The sequence below is a fragment of the Gopherus flavomarginatus genome, chromosome 2, assembly GCF_025201925.1.
Source record: "Gopherus flavomarginatus isolate rGopFla2 chromosome 2, rGopFla2.mat.asm, whole genome shotgun sequence".
In the NCBI taxonomy this organism is placed as follows: Eukaryota; Metazoa; Chordata; order Testudines; family Testudinidae; genus Gopherus; species Gopherus flavomarginatus.
The window spans coordinates 116,937,927-116,958,923 of NC_066618.1; the positions used below are offsets into that span (position 1 = coordinate 116,937,927).

The window sequence follows — 20,997 nt, forward strand, 5'->3', positions numbered from 1 at the left end:
ATTATTCTCAGATATTGAGGTGGTGCCTGTTCTCAGTAACTTTTAGATTGCATTATTCAGGAGATCTTGGTCACCAAAGTGAATAGTCAGCCAAGTATCTAGGTTAGGTCGGGCCTTTCCTCCTTTTTCAGGGAGGCCCCCCTCCTACGTTGAAGTAGTCAGGCTCTGTCTGCCTGCGACTTTAAAAAGCCTCAGCTTCATCACCATCACAGCCAACGCGCCACATCTGAGGAAATGTCCTCTTATTTCCTCATCGTCAGAAATTCATTCCCAATACCCAAACCCAGGACAGGATTCCTGGTTACCCAAGGGAAAATGGCTTCTCATAAATACATCATTGTATGAACAAACAGAAATCTCTCTTTACTCTGCTACGCTAAGGAGCGTTAAATGTTACCTTAGGTGTACAAATGTAATCTATTATGGTGGAACAAACCATAATTGGTGACATTTGTACAGATTCCAGAGTTTCCAGATTCCCTCAGAAGCTGGTTTGAACAACGCTCTGCTCAAACTTCCGGTCTCTCCAAGCTCTCTATTTCAGCCCCACTGCAGCAGTGCTACACTGAACAGAGGGGAAAGAGAGAGTTTGCTTTAAGCCCACGGCTGAAAGAGTTTCCCATCTTCAAGTAGCACTATAAGAAACTACATTTCCAGGTTTATATAGTCTTTTCCCTTTTATTCTCCTTCCCTGCTCTAGTTCTCAAAGTCTGCCCATCACCGTTGTTGCTGAGCACTTTCATTATAATCCATTCTATATCACTGAAATGAAATTGTGAAAATATTTGGAAGCTGAAGAACTTATTGTCCAAGGAGGTAACATTTGTGTGTTTCAATTTGGAACAGATTAACATCCTTTCCCATACACACAAATATGGTTCCTAAAGTTGGCATCAGAGGGGCTAAAATTGTGTGTTCAGTTCAAATCCTGTGCAAATGGCCACCTCTCAAATAATTCTACACGGGCATAGATCCCTAAATACGGATGATAACATTAGCAAAGGCCTAATCCCAGGCCTTAGTTGTGACACTGAAAAGGTTCCATTGGTGGGAGATGGATAGTCCCCAAAATCCACGAGGGATTATCAACCGGTTAAAGTGTTATAAACTGAAAAGATGGTGGTAACATCCCAGACATTTCACTTGGACAGCCTCAAAGACTTAAAAGTCATAGTTTACAAAAGGGATTTTCTATCTAAAATAAACAAAATTGGTTCTCCAGGAAATGATTATTGAAGCAGAGGAGGGCAAAGATGTTTAATCTGTGAATTGCCATTAAAGTCTTTCTCACAGTGATGAAATCAATGAAAATAGCCAATGTAGTTTCATTTTCCAAGATGAATGGAATGCAAAAATGTAAACAAACTGGATCAATGTTGAGAAGTATATTAGAATTTTAAAAAATCTTCCTGTTGAATATTCTAAATGGTTACTAACTGCACAGGTAATGCACATTTTTGCAACAATGTGGTTTTTATCTAGTGTGATTAACTTCAGAAAGTCAGCGAGTGGGAAGAGAGGGGTGGAGCAGGGGGAAGGGACCAGTGTCACCCAAGCTGTCTCCATTCAGTTATTCCCTAAATACCCATTTCACTCATCAAACAGATGTAAGCAAAGCTACCACTATGTTAATACATTGCCATTTCCTTAAATATCCCAGGTCAGTAAAATAAGGGCAGGTAACACTACTTACTTGTCTCGCAGATAATTATGTCCTATTTGTCCAGATATGTCTTCAACAGCAGAAAGAATGTGATCAAAAGCCTATCAAAAAGGAACATAAAATAAACATTGTGTGGAAGTTAAGAGCATTGCTATTAAATAGCTTAATTCATATGGGGTCAGATTTGGTGTCTATCCAGAACAAGGTTATGAATATCAGTGGAATTACTTCCTGTTTACATGAGTGTGCTGAGATTAGCATCTCATTTTCCTACAGATCCAGGCCCTTATTCTCCTCTCATACCAGTTCTATCATAGTGCTATCCAATGACTACTCCTGATTTACTCAAATCTAAATAAGTGGAGAATCAGACCCCATTTTGTCAACTCTCACTTTTATTGCCCCTTCATCCTAACCCCGCTTTTGCATCTCCTTCCTTTTTGCTTTCAAAAGTGCATGAGCCATTTGTCTTTTCTAAATCAGCTGAAGGTTTCTTTCTTGTTGCTTCTAGCTCCTTGCCATACTCTTTGAGAATGAACATTTCCCTCAGTGTAGTGTGAGTACCAATCCTCTTTTATTATCACTGTAAAACACTCAACACTTTGGGTAAATCTTTGTCCTCAGTTGTTCCTTATTTACACTGGTGTAACTCCACTCCGCGGAATTACTCCCACTCAGATTTACACCAGCATAATTGAGAGCAGAATTTGACTTTTCGTTTCTATGCCTTCTTAATCTTTACTCTGAAAAGCTGACTGATTTCTTGGAGATCTACAGCATGACAGGGTTAGATTAGTGCACACTGTGACTGATGCACTTGATCAGCATTACTACTGAATATAATATATGCATGATGCTCAAGATCACCTCACCAGATCTATACAGCAGAGAGTTAGGGATGTACAAAATAAGGTGTGATAAGTCAGGTATCTCGTTACCACTGGTTGGGAATGTACACTGTGCTATCTTGAGGGTGGTGCATTGGGTGCCCTTCCTAGGAGCTCCTGGAGGCATTGTGCTTCCCTGAGACACAATCCCTACTGGAACTCATACTGTAGTGGAGCAGCATTGCACTGCATCTAAAGAAGGGCTATGGCTAATGCCATAACGTAGCCCTCAACTTGTCACTCACACACCAAAGGTACTTCACAAATACACAGCTGGAAGGTATGACTTTATGTGGCAGGAAACTCTGAAAGAGCAAAATATATAGGGTACTTCTGGGTGTTTTGTATTCTTTTCCTTCTCTGCCATGAGTATTTTGTAAGCTTTCCTCTCATCTCTCTTGAAGACAAACACCATCTCAGCTGACAAGCAAGAGTGTGCTCAACATCAGATGTATTCAGTAGCATTAGAACTGGAGTCCACTGAAACGTAAGGATCCAGCAGGGGGCCACAGTGGTATACGCAGGACCAGACTAAGGTTTCCAAAGAGGCAGAGGTGAATGGGACACACCTCTCAGACTTGGCACTCTCTCTAAATGAAAAAACTTAAGGCCACATCAAAAGTTCTTGTTTTCATTAAATTTTCAGACACAGGTAAGTACTGAGTTTGTGAGTTGAACTGTTAACATGCTTAATTGGTTACCTTTCCCTCGTGTATAACTTATCCACTGTTGCAATGAAAAGTTGGTGCGAGTTACTAATTCACACTAGGTAACTTCTAGTTTTAAAACTATCAGAACGATGCAGATTGGCCGCATTCATTATTGGGTTCAACTGGGTGACATTTAAGGCCTGTGTTATACAGGTCAGATTAGATGATCTAATGGTCCCTTCTGACCTTGAGCGCTAGGAAAATATTCAGTACAGGAAGGAGTTATGTAAAAAGTGTATTAGGACCTTCTCCTAAAGGTGAATTTCAAGAGATCTGAAGGTGAAGAGTCTTTAAAATTCTAGGACTGCAAAGGTGCAAGACATATGGGATGTGAAGAGCATTCGGTCTTGATTAGAAACCTGTCTGTGCCAATTTGTAAATTAGCAATTACACTGGACTATACGCTACTGTTTATGTAATATGCAAGTTATATGTTCTCATAATTGCTTACCCGCTAATTGTCCCTTAAACTCTTAATATTGGTTTATCTGTGTAAGTTTTGTCTTTACAGTAAACTTATTTTCATATGCTTCAACTGACCTGCCCAAAATCAAGCCCCTATATCCCAACCACTAATTCTTCACATGAACAATAATGGGCACCATTGCCCCACAAGGCTGAGCAGGTTGTCTCCCATCCCCAGAGGGTTTAGGGAGTAAAAAACGTAGCCAGTTGGGCATCCCGCCAAGCAATGTGAAGAGTGACCAGAAAACAATTGGGCAAGCCAGTTCATTATTTATAGAGCTAATAAAAATTACTATGATCTTGAAGTATCAGAGGGCCATGTTAGTCTGGATCTGTAAAAGCAGCAAAGAGCCCTTATAGACATGCATCCGACGAAGTGGGTATTCACCCATGAAAGCTCATGCTCCAATACGTCTGTTAGTCTATAAGGTGCCACAGACTCTTTGATCTTGAAATTAGTTTTTGTCAAAAGGGGAAATCATTTCATGAAATTTCTTTCCTGGTTTTTGATCAGCTCTAGTCATTTCTACTGGAATCACAAACCCCCCTGATATTGCTATTACAATCTTACTCTGCCATGGAGTTTCTCATTCAGTTTGGGCTCTCTGTGCTCACTTTTCTTCACTTTTAGCCACTGTACCAAAGGCTTGATTGTCAAACCCTAGATAACAAGACATTAACAACAATTTTAAAATCTTACAAAGAATATAAATCTACTCTCAATCTGTTCTGAAAAGCTGACGTGTTAAGAACATTATAATCTATCTGAGCTGGATCCTTAGCTAGTGTCAGTCACCTTAGTTCCACTTAAGCAAATGTTGATTTATTTATCCAGAAATTGTGATTTCATGTAGAATTATGTTTTTTCCATTCCTTTTTTATATCCTTTAAAAACATGCATCAGAGGGCATATGGTAAAGCAATTTAATATTTGTAATTACCAGTAAAAAGACTGCTTCTCTTGGTTATTCAACTGAGGGGAAGGATACCCATTCAAATATTAACCTGAGCGCTATTAATACACAGCAGTTGTTAAGGCTGAACATTTTTTAGCACACAGCAAATTGCGTTTTGTCCCCTGTGGTGCCACGTGAAAACATAAAATGGGATCTTTGCTACTAAAATTACAAAGCCAATTATGTTTTTGGCTCACTGAAACAGTACCTCACCTGCAGCTGAGAACTGCTTTAAATGGAGGGGCACGTCCATACCTTTTGGACCTCCTCCTCCTCTTTTTAAGAAGCAGAAGCAAGTAATTCAATTACCTGGAATATAACGGTAAAGAACACAACAATGATAGTTGTGCTGACAAATAGGTTTTTCTCTTTCACTTTTTTCTCATCCAGAAGTGCAACTAAAGCAAAAGCAACAGCTCCCCGTAGTCCACCATACGACATTACCACTTGGTCTATTATTTCCAGCTGGACCACTCTGTAGTGGTTTAGAACCCATGTCTGTATCACTACACCTATAAAAACAAAAGTCACAGGCTCACTGAAGTGTAACAGAAATGGATTAACCATCTTCCTTTAAAAACAAACTCTCCGTTACGTTCATTACTCTCTTCCTTTCAGTAGGTTCTAAGGTCTTGCATCCTTGTGACCGCCCCCCTAGTGTCCAACCAAAGGAAATGGATGCAGCTCTCTCCAGCAATCAGCAACGCTGCTCTGAGTGTTGACCAGAAGGGTTAATTCAGGAGTCACATCCCTGCAGTGTGGGAACACTGGGCGAAATTCTGGCCCCACTGGGTATAGGGTGACCAGATGTCCCAATTTTATAGGGACAGTCCCAATATTTGGGGCTTTTTTCTTATATGGGCACCTATCACACCCCACCCCCATCCCGATTTTTCACGCTTTCTATCCAGTCACCCTAACTGGGTATGTCTATACAGCAAAGAAAAGCCCGCAGCTGACTCACAGTCACAGGGCTCGGGCTGCGGTGCTGTTGAATTGCTGTGTAGACTTCAGGGCTCTGGCTGGAGTCTGAGCTCTGGGACCCTTCCACCCCTCCCATAACCATTAAAACTCCCAGTGACGTCAGTGGGGCCAAGATTTCAACCTATATCTCTTCAGCTCTCCACTGCCACAATCCGTGAGGACCTCATTTTACACCCCTTGATTGCAACACAGTGCACTACTATTATATCATCAGGCTGGCCTCCTGGGTGGTGCTATTTGAAATGTAACAGAGGAAGAAGAGTAGAGCAGACTTTCTAGTGCAGTAAAAAATGGTTTATGACATTTTATTCTGTTATTTTCAAGAAGACAGTGATGCTATAACGGTGTTGATTTCAGGAGGCAATGTGATACCATTAACATGTCATACTGCAGATTTTTTGTGTCTCAGGAGCTAAATTGTGGCATTACACCAGCACTCTACATTGGGGTCCTTGCAGAGATGTATCCCTCTGCAAGAGCTTGGGGTGGGGACTTGCAGACCAACAAGGTACAGTGCCTCATGGAGCTTCCAGCTGTGCAGAGGCACTGAGTGCTGCATCATCCCATACAGGGGTGCACTCACTATGTGCTCCCTTCTGTAGTAGGACAGGAATCCCTCTCCTTCAGTGCATTTCTCCCCAGAAGTAGTCCCTGTGCTCAGGAGTGCAGATTGTGCGCCTCGCCTGGTGGTGGGAGGGATCTTTGTAAAGAAATTCAGGACACCACTGCGGTTCCTCCAGGAGAACATGAGCTGTAATTATGTAAGGCCTGACATCACCATATCTCCAGCGTTTTTAGTCAACCATCTAGTTTAATTATTTCACTGACACTTATTGTCATTGTTGATATTTGTAAATGTTATTCTGGCTATTGATGATGACTCGTACTGGAGCCCCTGTGTATATTCCAACAATACAGCAACACCATTAGTTACCCAGGATTATGTCAAAAACGCTAACAGTCAAGGATGTAACAGTTTATTGAAGTGGCACACAACCCCGGTGGTTGCTGGGAGGGGTAGTTAATTAGACTCTTATCAGTTTGCTATGCAGAATGCTATCTGGAAGGACATAGGGTTAGACCCTCCACTCATGCACCAGGAGGCTCAAACCAAAAAGGCAAGAGCAACCATCTAGCTAAAGGGTTTTATTTGTATTTTTTTTGAACTTGAGTACTGAAGCCTTCACAAGCCAAGTTTCAATTCTTTCCTGGGTGTCAGTGTATGCAAATGTGCGCGAGTACATTCCGCTCAAGGAGTACTTCAGCATATTGCATGGCTGTCTTTTTTCGCTACTTAACAAAGCAATGGTTAAATAGTACTGACTTGAACATAAGCGACACCCTAGCAAATTCGTATTCATTATTTGGAATTTGACATATTTGAAAGTGAATCATTTATACAGTGCCAACAAAATGACAGCTAATCCCTGCTATTTTGCAATACACCAAATGGGTGCAGTAGCACTGCCTCTCACTCTTTGTTTCTCACCAGCCATTGGAAATCACTTGCACCGTATACCAGTGAATATGAGCTATAATTGTGTTGGGCCTTACATCACCATGTCTCAAGCTTGAAGCCAAGCATAAAATTAGCTCAATATAATCTCTTAATTATAGAATTAAAAAAACTAAGGGAAGAGGGAGGAGTAAAGAGATGGTTGACAAAAAGTGCAAGCCTTTTGTTTAGGTAGAAGTTCTAGCATAAAGTCCGTTCGACCCAGAGATTTGCAAGTGCCAGCAAAATCCAGGAAATTCGTTCTTGGGTGACTCAGATGTGCCACCTGACACATCTGATTAAAACAGTCTATGATTTCAGCAAATGATGAAGCTTACTAAAGAATCTATTCTCCTACCCACCATCAGTTGTAATAACTTCAGTTGAGATTACTGAGAACTATGGGTGCATATCAAAAAGCACAAGCCCCTAAATGCCATGATCCTATATAGCATGAAAATACGTTTTGCATCAACACTGCAAAAATTGAATGACAGTTTTTTTTACCAATGACTCTGTACACTGAGATGAAGACCAAAGTCAATAGTATAAAAGCTGTGTTCCACGTCCAGATGTCTGGATTTACAGCTGAAATGCCCAGGAACATGAATATGATAGTCTCAGATCCACTTGCCAACATTTTCATGGTGTACCTCACGGTGGTAGAAGACTGATCACAAATATTAGCCTTGACGTATTTTTGACAGCAGACACCACAGAAAGTTATCCTGAAAAGAAACCCATCATTTCTTTGAATAATAATATTTGTTGCAACATATTTCTCTCTCTACTTTAGTTGCCATATAGGGAAAAAAAGCTTCCAACTGGTATTCTTTAAATAAATAAATGCATTTAAATGAATACTGTAGAAGAAAACATACCACAAAGACCCACCCCCTAAGATAATGTTTAATTAGTTCATACAAAACTCCAGCTGTCTCTGCCTTTCAACTTTCCATACTATTTCACAGTCAGTACTTTCAAGCTTACACTAGATATAAACCTAAGTTGACATTTGCAGTAGATTTTTCAGATCTTGAAAATACTGACTATGGTGTTGCTCTGGTTGAGAGCCTGTGAAACAGTAGAGGCTAATAACAACTGAAAGTGGATAGGTAAAACTGAGATGGAAGGTATGCTCAGAACCAACAAACAGCAGTGGGGAAAGATCACACTGGGATTCAACACAGGGCAGGCAAATTTACTCTGCCTGTCCTGACACCTAGTTAGCTGATTACCGGGGAATTGGCCATGTGGAGAAAATTTAAAAGAATAATATAATATTTGACAGTTTAAAATCTGCAAGTAGAGAGCGCAGCTTGTCAGAGCAATACTCTCCTTTGTCTCATACTTTAGAAAATGTTTGTGTTAATCACAAATTCTGTGGCAGAATGAAAATTTGAATTTCTATGCAGTCACAGTCAAAGCACTAGCATTCATATATGGGACCAATAAATAAATATATTCTACAGTAAGGGCCCTCATGCTGCAAAGCGGACCCTGGAAACCTCACTCCTTTTCAAGGCTGTATTTTAGATCTGTAACCCATTGCTTACTTATGATCACGATTTTAAGAACAGGTCTTTGGTTTTTTATGTGTAGTATTCTCTAGTTTTCCTCTATGCTTTAAATCTAATATTTAATTGATTTTAAAAACCACACTCCATCTCCAGCACTGCCAGGGAGAACAATAAAATAAAAGACTTACGCAAGGATGGCAGAAAGAGAAAGCATCTCTGCTGTGAGGTAGGACAGGTATGAGATCACGAACACAAATCCAGGTTCAATGATTCTGACATGCTTGGTGAAGCGAGTGACCAGGGAGAGCAGGAACGCAAAGACAATGCCAACAAATGTTCCACCCAGGCTCACCACAAAGAAAGACACTGAAACAAGGACAAATGCAAATTATACTGGTTTTGAAAGAAATTCAGTACTTTCTAACTGGCTTAATTATTACTGGCTTTCCTATCAAATGGTTAACGATATTGGGGGATGGTGTAGAACCCCATCTTTCTGAGACATAATTCAGCTACCTAAAAAACCACCCCAAACACATATTTATCACTTTTGAATGCTTTGTATGTATATGGAATTCTCAAGGAAATTCAGGGAAACAGGAGGTTTTATTGTTAGACGTCACCACAGTGAGACTGCTCAAAATCCAAGAGTTTTCCCTAAACAAATTTCCTCATTACGCCATAAAGACAAATTTTCCCCAGACCGCATACAAAATTATATGCCTGGATCACCATTAACACAGTGGTACATAAAATAATATGTTTCCCTATGCTTAGAATGCGAAAGAACTGCAACATCTTAGACAACATTGCTTGGTAACCATTGTCAAATCCTGATTACTTAAAACAGATGGGGAATATATATATCTATATAACCCTTTAACTACAATGCTGCGGCTACAAAAGCCCTCCTGCTAGAGGAAAGGAGTGGGTTAGAACCAGGGCCGTCCCTAACCATTTGGGTGCCCTACGCAGCACCCCTGCGGGGCGAGGGGGCATGTGGGGCCCAGGCCTCCCCTAACCCAGAGTCTGGGAGACAGGAGGTATGGGGGGCCACTTTTGGGGGGGCTACAGGCCCAGAGTGGCCCAGGGGATTGGCAGGGGGGTGGGAGCAGCCAGCTCCGCATCCCTTGCCCCGGCCCCAGCCATGTCGCTTGGGGGAAGGAGCTTGGGGAAAGGGATAGGCCACTACTCACCGGCAGTGGCAGGAAGAAGAGCAGCCCGGCTCTAGCCCACTCTTCTCCACTAGCTCCCAGCTGTGGTGCTCTGCTTCCCACCACCGGTGAGAGCCGGGGGCGGTCCTTTACCCAACCCAAGCGACATGGCTGGGGCCGGGACAACGGAAGCGGAGTGGGCTGGGGCCGCCTCTCTCTGCTTCCTGCTGCCAGCGAGTGCGGGGGGTGATCTTTTCCCCAACCCCTGCACTCACCAGCAGCGGGAAGCAGAGTGTCATGGTTGGGAGATGGCAGAGTAGAGCGGGCTGGGGCTGGGTTGCTCCACTTCCCACCCCTGTTGGTGAGTGTGGGGTTGCTGGGGGAAGAGGTGGAATGGGGGCAGGCCTGGGGCAGAGCGGGGGGGGGGGGGAAGGTTAAGAGGCAGGGCCAAGGGAATTGTCTGGGGCCCCAACCCCCATGGGGACAGCCCTGCCCCTTGCAGGGGGGGCCGGCCAAAAGATAGGCTGGTCGTTGGGACTGGTGTTGCCACGTATGCAGCACTGCGTGTGCTTAAGGAGGGCCCTGGTTACAGCTGTTCTGCTGGAATGGCTCCAAAAGGGTAGGGATGGTAGGGCAGAATCAGGAAGAAAATATGCATAGTTGTCAAGTCAGGTAGTCTTAACCATCTAATGCAACTATTACTTAAATTTCGGAGGCCAAGCCCAACACCCAGAGCTGCTACTCAGGAGGAAAATTCTTCCGCTAGAGTTCTCAAATATTGAGGAGGTACAAGTGTGGGTTTCTTCTTCCGGGGTGTGCTGCAGAACCTCAGGGTTAGAGATGGAAGGAAAAGGGTCTGTAAAGGTGTAGTGGAACAGTTTCCCCACACCAGGAAGAGGAAGCGTTAAAGAAGGCCAGAGGGAGCCTGTGCAGGAGCCTCCAATTAGAGGAGGGCTCACTAAGCGAGCCAATTGGGAGGTGGCTTGTTGCAGTGGCCAAGCAGGGCCAGCAGGGGCCATATATAAAGGGCTGCTCAACAGAGCAGAGAGTCTCTCCCTGGCCTGCTAGGGAGAAGGACTGGCTGCCTAGGAGCACCATGGCTAGAGCAGTGCTGGACAGGGTAGCAGAGCAGAAGGAGCTTCTGGCTGACCACTGCCAGACTGAGACCCTGGAGGAAGGGTAGTTAAGGTGCTAGGGCTGCTCCCACTTGCCCTGAGGGAAGTGGCCAACACAGACTGCAGTTTGCCCCTGGAGCAAGGAACTAGACCGGTGACTGTAGCAGGCCACCAAGGCAAGTGGCTGGACTACAGATTGCCGGTTCCCCCAAAAGTGGGAGAAACAGTGGAGCGGGGCACAGCGAGCGAGACACCACCAGAGGAGGGCGCCCTGTGGAAGGACTTGAGCTAATTCCAGAATGACCAGCAGGAGGTGCTGCAGTGGTGGGTCGCACGCTGCTACAAAAGGTCATAAGATGACAGGATTACAATGATTTATTATTACAATCCTGCAGACTTTTATCAATGATTAACATATAATTAAATTCTACGCACCAATGCCTTTTACGCAGTCCACCCCAGTCACGTTATCAGCTCCCATTGCAACGAAAGAATCAAACACATTGTACAGCACCTAAAAAGAAAAGTAACTTCTCTTAGCATTTGTTCCTGAATCAAGCCAATTCAAATAATCACATGTATGGGTCTGGTAAATCCTGAAATTTTGTCAGACTGAGGTAAAAAAGTCCATCTATTTGAAACAGCAAACTGTTTGGAGAATACATAATCAAATAGGAAAAGGCCAAAATATGATAAAAATGAAATCTGTAGAATATATCTAGCTGAAAAAACGGCTGTTTTGTCTGCCTGTGTGTCCAAGTGTCTTCCATAGAGCCTATCACTGTAGCAGCTAAGTGCTTGATGAAAGTTTTTTTAAAGATGGCATAGATAGTAAAGAAAGATGAAGAAAAGTGAGAATCATGATAAATGGATTATAATTATCATTTTAGCACAGAGGGTGATTTGTGGGTTAAAAAAAAATTTTAGGTTTTGTGCATCCAAAAGGGAGTGGATAGGCAAAATAAATCACCAAGAAATTAAAACAAAATAATTTGATTATCAAATCATCTCTTTGATGTTGTGTTTATTTAATTAAAATGTACGCCAGAGAATTCTACTTTAGTAAGCACCAAATGGGCCTCTGGGCAAAAATTAAACACCATGCTTTGGAAATTGAGGATAATATTTTGGGAATTATGATAACACTTTCATTGCTACAGGAATGGGGCTAGTGAGGAGATGTTACAGAAATAACTTGAGTTAGCTAGGCCGTATTGTAAGTCTCTTATTCCTCTACATTGTAGTCCTCAGAGATATTTATAGATATCCAACTGCTGACCACAGTACTGCAACCCCAAGTATTCAAAAATCATGAGATGTTTAAAAACAATTCATTTTAAGTTCTGTTTATATGCTTTTTGGTTTCTGGGCCTTTACAAAGCACTAGGGTCACATTTTAAAACTTTTCCCTGAAACCATCAGTTCGAGAAACATTTTAAATAATGAAAGTTGAGATTCCTTTGGGATTCTCTGGATTCCCAGAGCTGGGGCTTTAAGAAAAACACCCCACATTGCAAGACTGGCAATAAAATCAGAAGAGCTGGTAACACTGCAACTTTTGTTATCTGATAAATGAATGTCACTGAGAAGCAACATTGTCAGTAATGACCGTGGAAGCCATCAGATAAATATTGATGGAAGTTGGAAAGGCCAAGATGACATAAACAAAGAAGGTATGTGAGAGGTGTACATAGATTAAGAGCATATGCAAAATTGGACAAAATGAATATAAGCAGCTCAAAGAACTAGCAGAGGACAGCTCAAAAGCTCGGGGAAATAAATTTAGTAAATGATGATAGTCATGATGGCTATTAATGGCAAACAAAGTATTTGTACCAGAAACCGCATTTTAAGAGTTATATTTATCCCACCAGGGAATAGGAACATACAATGTGACCTGCTTGCCCCCTTCACATTCAGATAATACTGGCAGCAAAATGTCTGCAAACAAGCTAGTAGAACTTGTGTGTGGTAGCTGACCCGTGAACAGACAGCCACAGATAACAGGCTACTTTATTCCACAGTGGATATCTTAGTTCAGAATAAACCCTCCAGAATTGGGGTGACTCTTGGATATGAAATCCTCTTACCACAGTTACAGCATCATTCAGCAGAGATTCTCCAAAAACTATAATAAACAGAACTTCATTGACATGGACTTCTTCAAACACGGCCAGAACAGCCACAGGGTCCACGGCAGCTATCAGACTGCCAAACAGGAGAAAGTCCAGCAGCCCAATGTCCAGCTGGCCTATGAAAACAAAACAAAAACTTACAGCTATGTAAAACCACCAGCAAGATGAATCTCCGTATGGTCCTGAAGGAACCAGATCCAATTAGTAGCACACTCTTTACATAACAGACCAAATTCTGCTCTCACTTACTTAGAATCAGTTCAAGGGAGTCACACTTATGTAATTAAGTGCAGAATTTGTCCTCAAAGCACATTTCTGGACTCCTTATTCAGATAAAACTCCCACTGAAGCAAAAGTGAATTTTGTGTGAGTAAGCAGCACACAGTTGGGCACCCTCAAGAAAACTGATTATGGTATCAGACTAACTCAACATTTATTTCAATATTTTTGTTCTCATCTAGGAAATTAACTTCATTTAGTTCTTCTATAAAAGCACTTTAATTTCATGCTAAACAAAGGTTCCAGATTGATAGCCCTGGAAGCAGATAGCCTCTGAGTGTACCCACAGGACAGGGAACAGTAATGCAAGCATCTCAAACTGGAAGGTCGGCAGAATATAGGAGACCCTTAGAAATTACAGATACATGCATTTTAAAATGAAATATTTAAAAATAATTTCCTCCTTCACTTACTTGACAAGCTGTGAGGCCACAGGTTTATTGATGATGTCACCAGCACTTCATCTATGCAGGGAGCCAAGTCATGTTTAATGACTCACTGTTTAAAATGCCAAGTCACCTGCTAGCCTAGAGAGACTGGAAATGTTGCCCAGGCAAGCGGACTGACAAGCAACTGGTTCCTTCCCTGCAGAGCAAGGAAGACCAAAGGAGCAAAGCAACCCTGGTCCTTCATAGGAGGTAAGGAGGTGGCCAGGAAGCAGATGAGCCCCCTGAAATACTCCTCTTTCTCAGAAGGGGAGGGAGAGGCAGAGTGTGGAGTGGCAGAGCCAACTGCTCTTTGCAGATGGCAGGAGAGGAGCAGGAAAAAAATTGTGGCACATGCACTTTTCCTTAAAGAGGAAGGGAGAGGCACAGAGAAGCTGACATTCCTGCTAAGGGTCTCCTGGCACATCCCAGAACCCTGCAGCTCCAGAGAAGTTGTACAAACGGTTATGGAGTCCCATTCATTTATGTGGGGCTCAGAATTCATTAATGGGCAGAGGAAGGCACCTGAATTCATTAATGGGAGTTGGGCAGGGGGCAGTATTTATTAACTACAGGGAGGTCAAAATTCATGAAGGGTGAGGGAAGCAGGGCAGAGCCCAGAATCCATTTATTGAAAGGGATGGTGCAGAGCCCCATTTTATTAATTGGTGTACGTGTGCACCAGAAGTTATTTGCTTTGGGGTGAAGGGGACAGAACTGACGTATTGGTTAGAACATAAGAACATAAGAACGGCCGTACTGGGTCAGACCAAAGGTCCATCTAGCCCAGTATCTGTCTACCAACAGTGGCCAATGCCAGGTGCCCCAGAAGGAGTGAACCTAACAGGCAATGATCAAGTGATCTCTCTCCTGCCATCCATCTCCATCCTCTGACAAACAGAGTCTAGGGACACTATTCCTTACCCATCCTGGCTAATAGCCATTTATGGACTTAACCACCATGAATTTATCCAGTTCTCTTTTAAACACTGTTATAGTCCTCGCCTTCACAACCTCCTCAGGCAAGGAGTTCCACAAGTTGACTGTGCGCTGCATGAAGAAGAACTTCCTTTTATTTGTTTTAAACCTGCTGCTTATTAATTTCATTTGGTGACCCCTAGTTCTTGTATTATGGGAATAAGTAAATAATTTTTCCTTATCCACTTTCTCCACATCACTCATGATTTTATATACCTCTATCATATCCCCCCTTAGTCTCCTCTTTTCCAAGCTGAAGAGTCCTAGCCTCTTTAATCTTTCCTCATATGGGACCCTCTCCAAACCCCTAATCATTTCAGTTGCCCTTTTCTGAACCTTCTCTAGTGCCAGTGTATCTTTTTTGAGGTGAGGAGACCACATCTGTGCGCAGTATTCCAGATGTGGGCGTACCACGGATTTATGGATTTAGGAATGGATGGTTTGGGAATAACAGTTTGGTAATGAACACTGAAGAGCTGTTGCCTTGGTGTGGCATTGTTTGCAGCATGGCAGTGTGGGCACACTTCCCCCAGGCTCATAGGGTCTCTCCTTTTGGTGAGTATGTGTGGAGGTAACTTTTCAAGTCCAGAGTACTTAGGAATTGGCAGGTAAGTGAACGAGGAACTGACTTTCAAATGTTTGTTACAAAATGCATGGAGCTATTCATCCAGAAGGAGGACCCAAAATTGGAGGCTGGGTAGAGTACCAGACACAACCCACCCCCATCTGGCAGCAGCAAATAAGACTGGAGAGGAATAGAGACCATCTCTCCGTACCATCACCAACAAGCAGGATACTATCATTTTCTGCAAAGCTGACAAGGACTACAGGAACAGAGACATTCCTGGTTTTCAGAAGCACATAGTTACTCTATTTATTTATAAAACGGAGACAGTCATCTTAATTCATGTTTATACAGAGTGGCGGTGAGCAGGGGAGGGGGCAGGTCACAGTCAAGTTTTTTGGGGGGGAAGGGGGCTTGAGTGATTGGGAAGCAGGGTGGTGTCAGTGGCAAAATATTTTCAGGCCTGGCAGAAAATTCTGAAGCTGGCGCTGCACCTGACTCCAAATAAAGATTCTGTAACATTCTTACCCTCCTTTCTGTGTTTAAGGAAGAGATAGCTCAATGGCAATAACTATGGGTATCATGACACTGTAAGACAAATGCCTTTAAGATGAATTGGCTCACCTACATCTCTTATCTGTTTTATATGTTACCAATTATGATTGCTGCTACATTCTTTAAGAACTTCCAAAAGCTAGTGAGCAAATACTGATGGGGAGGTTAGGGTACATCTATAAATATTACAAAATAGTGTCAAGAGAGGTGGGATTGCTAAACCTGAGTTTTTCTTAGGCTACCAAACCTGAGTTTTTCTTAGACCACCATACCCTCTAATTCAATGCACTGCCACTAAAGAATTATAGAACAATTTTCACTCTGGACATCACCTGGAAGCTAGGACCTTGTCTACATTGCAAAACTTCATAACCGGAATTCATTAAGTGGGAATTCACTGTGTAGCTCCACCAGTAATAGCAACAGTGTGAGCGCTAGTTTTATGATTGGGGGGAAATCAGTCAGCATGACCTGGGATTGGTTTTCCTTTTTTCCCTTGTGAATGTGTAAGGGTGACAGGGAGCACTAGTTTAACATTTAAGTTATGTTTCTTCCAAATGTACTTTTAAAGTAGCATTTCCTTTTCATTATTATTATATTGATCTTCTTGCCTGTTCTATACTTTTCTTCTGCAAATTGAACAAGTTCTAACTAAGGACACTGAATATCATATTTAACAGGTGTTTCCATTCATTTAAACTGAAATCTATGTAATCCAGTTTAGGTGTACTGCTCTCATATTGGGAAATAGATCAGAGTTAATCAATTACTAGTTCCATGTGTCAATGGAGTTGGAAGAAACATAATCTGTTTGATGCTTTTATCACAACTATGTCTTCAATGGATATACATCCATACATTCAGCTATATTAAACTTTCATCTTTGTTCGCCTGAATAATAAAATTTGAAGTACAAACAAACAAAATAACAACCCCGCATTATTCCTTGGCACCTACTCCCCAGAGGATGACATGAAAGGTAAAATCCTCAAACTGGCTCCAAGAACTAAGAAGAATCCCAGTACCCTTCCTCCCCCAGCAGCTGGAGTGGGAGAGCTGGGTTTCTCCATAGGTACTGTACCCAGATTTCTCTCCCTTCTTATATATCAGCATGTGGCTACTAGATTTAATCCTTTGGTTAGCTGGTATCATGTAAGCTTTTCAAGTCCTACTTATCTCTATTTGTGAGTGACATAGTTTGAATCAGGGACAAGCTTCTCTGGCCTTTTCCATAATGGCGATTAGAACTGAAAAAGGATCTAATAGGTCATAATACATCATCCTGTCAGCTAAGTATAGTACATACAGTGTATTATCTAGTTCTTTGTGCAGTCTCATTTCAAAAGTTTTAAGCAATCAGGCCCATCCGTTTACAGATGACTGTGATGCATATGCTGTTGCAGGCTGTAGGATTGTCAAACCTATTCAACAGAAAGAGCTGAGTCACATTTTTAACTGTGATTTAAGGGTTGTGGAATACATTTATGACTATACAACCTACCCTCAGTCCACAGTGGAATTCCCATTGCTGTCAATGAGAGTTTGCAAAAGATAAAGGGGAAAATATGGCCTTTTTATTGTAACTCAATTTTAGTTATTGTAGCTAGTTAAAAATTTTGAGCACATTGGGGGGGGGGGGGGGATTGGAAGGAAAGGTGCTGAAAATGGCCTTTTATTTAAAACAAACTTTTGTCTTAAGTGTTTCATTTTCCCCAAAATTTTCCATATTTTTAATTGCTTTTGCAGAACATTTATCCCAATTTTTCTTTAACAAAGTCATTTTTATAACATTTTCAAAACAAATTTTGATTAAAGATGTCAGGGCTCTTTTTATTTAACTGGTCTGTTACAAGCCCTGCAAAATGGAAATAATTTTGACATTTCAAAATGTTGAATGATTTGTAAAAAATTACTTGTTCTAGTTATCAGTCGTATTTTGTATTTAGTCATCATCTTATTGTCCCATTCAGCATCACTTACTGGGCAAATATTCTGATAAGTAAGACTACAACCACTTCTGCCCATTTTTTTCACTTCCTTTCCCATCCTTCTTTTGCTTTTTTTTCTCTCTCTCTCTCTACTGTCTTTGGGTGCCGCTTCTGTTCATCCCTCAGCATTTCCTTCCCTGCAGCAGCTCCCCATTCCCATCTTGGTGTAGACTTAAATCCCAAAACCTTCACCATCCCAGCACCTACAATGAGCATCGATTAAAAATTAATTATGACATTTAGATAGTTACACCTCATTGAGGGTAATGGAGGGCAACAGGGTAATTCGCAGCTCTTGAGTCATTGTTTCAAACTCAGAAAGACAACACTGCCTGGGTGAGGCTCTGTTCACATTGGAATCAAGCACAATCACAAGGGTTTAGAAGCTTTCCATTCTTGGAAAAAGAGAAAAATAAGTTATCATTCTTTAGCATGTGAACATAGGCCATACAAGACACATAAATACATTAAGTGGGCCAGACCTGACCTATCGCAAATAATTACAGGGCTGGATCAAGCCACATTCTATCCAGTACAGCTATAAGGTATCTCACATACTAGCCAGTATGTTACAGCCACCCCCACAGCTATCTTCAGGTGCAAAAATCAATTTTGTTGACATGGGAGTGTAGGACTACTGCAAAACAAGGTAAGGCAATCTCATCCATTTAACTCCACAATAATGCCTTTTTTTAAGCAGCAGCATTAAACCTTAGCACAAACACCCAGAACAATACTAGGCAAGTGAAAAATGGTCATCAGGCTGACAAATCCTAGCAACATGGCTGCCTAGCTTTACTGTAACCTCAGAAGCCAGTGTAAACCTGTCAGAGTGCTAATCCAAGTTTTCAATAAATACATGGAATCAGATCCTTAGAGGCAACAAACTCCTTCCTTCCAGCTCTCCTTTGCAAGGAACATCTTTTTCTCAGAGGTTGCCAGATCAGCATACAGACAATGGAAGTTTTCTTGTGTTCATTTGCCCACTGCTTATCTCTGCTTTACAAAGTTAAGACACTGAGGTGAGCAAAAGTACATTCTTCCAAACAAACAATCAAAACTATGAACCTGTTCTTACAGGACTTTCTTGCTGCAGAAAGCTATCACTTTTGGCACTCAGACACCATCATGATAAGCACCAGAGACACACTAGATTAAATAAAGTACAGAGAAAATAGACAAAACAGATCCTGACCAACTTAAAAAGCCTTGAAAGGTATGCAGATTTCATATTTGATTAAAAGTGGTAAGGAAAATTATTACTGAGCCAAATTTAAAAAAAAATCTCAAATTTTGCAGGTATAAAATTGTTGATTCACTCAATTGTGCCTATAAACTTAAAAAAAATGTAAACATCTAGCTATATAATTTGTGGTCCTACTCTGTTAGATCTCTAGGTAGGATTTTCAAAGCAATGCAGGGAATGAAGCCACATGTTTTCCATTAAATGTAATGGAAAATAAGTAGCTAAATCCCAAACACTACTTTAAAAATCGGAACCTAAAAATGACTGTATTTCACCTGTAATGGATGGTGAGAGCAACCTTTGAGGCTATTTCTGACCTTTTATGTTTAATCATGGTCTGCTCTTTCATGGCAGATATTTCCCTCTCAGAATCTGAGTTCACTTTAGAAGTTATTTAATTGAGTAACAGTATTGGGTCAGATTGCCTCTGTTTGCTCCTCTGTGGGGGCATTAAGAAACAACCTGCACTACCCTTTTTGCACCTGAGCAGAAGGCTTCCAGAATCATGATGCTTGAGTTCCATGAGTAATAGGTACTAGAAAGTCATAGTACAGGTAGGTGTGCTACACACCCTGGAGGAGACACATCTGAACAGCAGTGCAGTCATGACTCCATTCCCCCTTGTGGTCTTCTGATTTGCTAGTGTTGAGTTGCTAGTGGTCCAAACCTGGTGCTACTACTACACCTCCCCAAAAAGATGGAACAGCTGTTGCAATGTATGCTTCTCATATCACCTCAGAGACATTACACATTCATCAATACTACATAGGCAGAACGCCCCTTGCAAATGCCACTTCAATCTTACTCTAGCAGGGTGGTTTCTAGCTTTAAATGTTGAAACAATGACCTATTATATAAATACACTTAGAGATCCTTGCTTAATTCATACTAGAGCTGAGTGGAGGACAATTCTGTTTTGCAGCAACTTTTGAGATTTGTTCTGCACTGGAACAAAAAAAAACCTCTTTTGGAATATTTCTGTTAACATGGAATTGTGTCAAAATGTGTGTTTTTTTGGCTTGAAACCCGAGCTTTTCAGTCCAGTGAGGTGTGTAGGTAAGTAGGGTAGTGTGTGTTTCCTGCAAGGTTAGAGAACCAGGTTCAAGTCCCTGCTCTGTCCACTCTGAAGTTTCATTTACCTGAAAATGTTCCAACCAGCTCTAGTTAATACTTGGTGTTTTTCTGTGGGAAAGAGTTATCTGTAATGCACCACTAATGAACCAACCAGTACCCATTTTAAATAGCAATGATTCTTGAGAATCAGGCTTACCCATTATTCCACTAAGGTAGACACCATAGAGAGACATGCCTGTTGTGGCAGCATTCCACACAGTCCCGATTACAGCATACAGAAGGATGGTACCAAGATTTCCAAAAAACAATTTGTTTGGCATGAAGTATCCAGCATCTAAGACAATGGGTGGCAGCAGGTAGAAGAAAAATACATTTGGTGTAAGAGTGAAGGAGGCAATGTGGTCTGCAGCCCATACAATACCACCCAGAAAGAGGCCAAGGACAATCAGCAGAGCGCTTTCTGGAACCACGCGGGTGACTTTGTGAGACAAGTGGAAAACTGCAAAAAAAGAGAAAAAAATGTGAAAGAATCAAAATGCAAACATAATTTGGTTGATATTACAGCTGTTGTTAGCACGACTGGTTTTAGATAAGAAAGTGTTAGATAAGAAAGGAACTGAGAGGAGAGAAGAATGAGACCAGCTCTCTGAGCTAGGATGGAGCAAGATAAATGGGAGGTACTAGAGATGTTTGGCCATGAAGTACTGCTGAGGGAATCTCAGCAATTCAATTTTGCAGGAGTTTATGTGAAGCTTTGCTTCAGTTTGAGTTAGCGGTGGATGTGCACCCCTGATTCAAGGATT

General features: G+C 41.7%; 1 protein-coding gene across 1 annotated transcript in view; it reads right to left on the bottom strand.

Moving 5' to 3' along the window:
* SLC9A3 (solute carrier family 9 member A3) overlaps window positions 1–20,997 on the bottom strand; it is a 72,308-nt gene that overhangs the window by 16,820 nt on the left and 34,491 nt on the right. The window contains exons 2-9 of the mRNA XM_050938176.1: window positions 20,391–20,693; window positions 13,040–13,200; window positions 11,385–11,463; window positions 8,869–9,046; window positions 7,668–7,888; window positions 4,991–5,193; window positions 4,297–4,386; window positions 1,694–1,764 (exon numbers count right to left, since the gene is read on the bottom strand). Coding sequence (XP_050794133.1) covers window positions 1,694–1,764; window positions 4,297–4,386; window positions 4,991–5,193; window positions 7,668–7,888; window positions 8,869–9,046; window positions 11,385–11,463; window positions 13,040–13,200; window positions 20,391–20,693 — 1,306 coding nt within the window. The remainder of the gene's footprint in view (window positions 1–1,693; window positions 1,765–4,296; window positions 4,387–4,990; window positions 5,194–7,667; window positions 7,889–8,868; window positions 9,047–11,384; window positions 11,464–13,039; window positions 13,201–20,390; window positions 20,694–20,997) is intronic.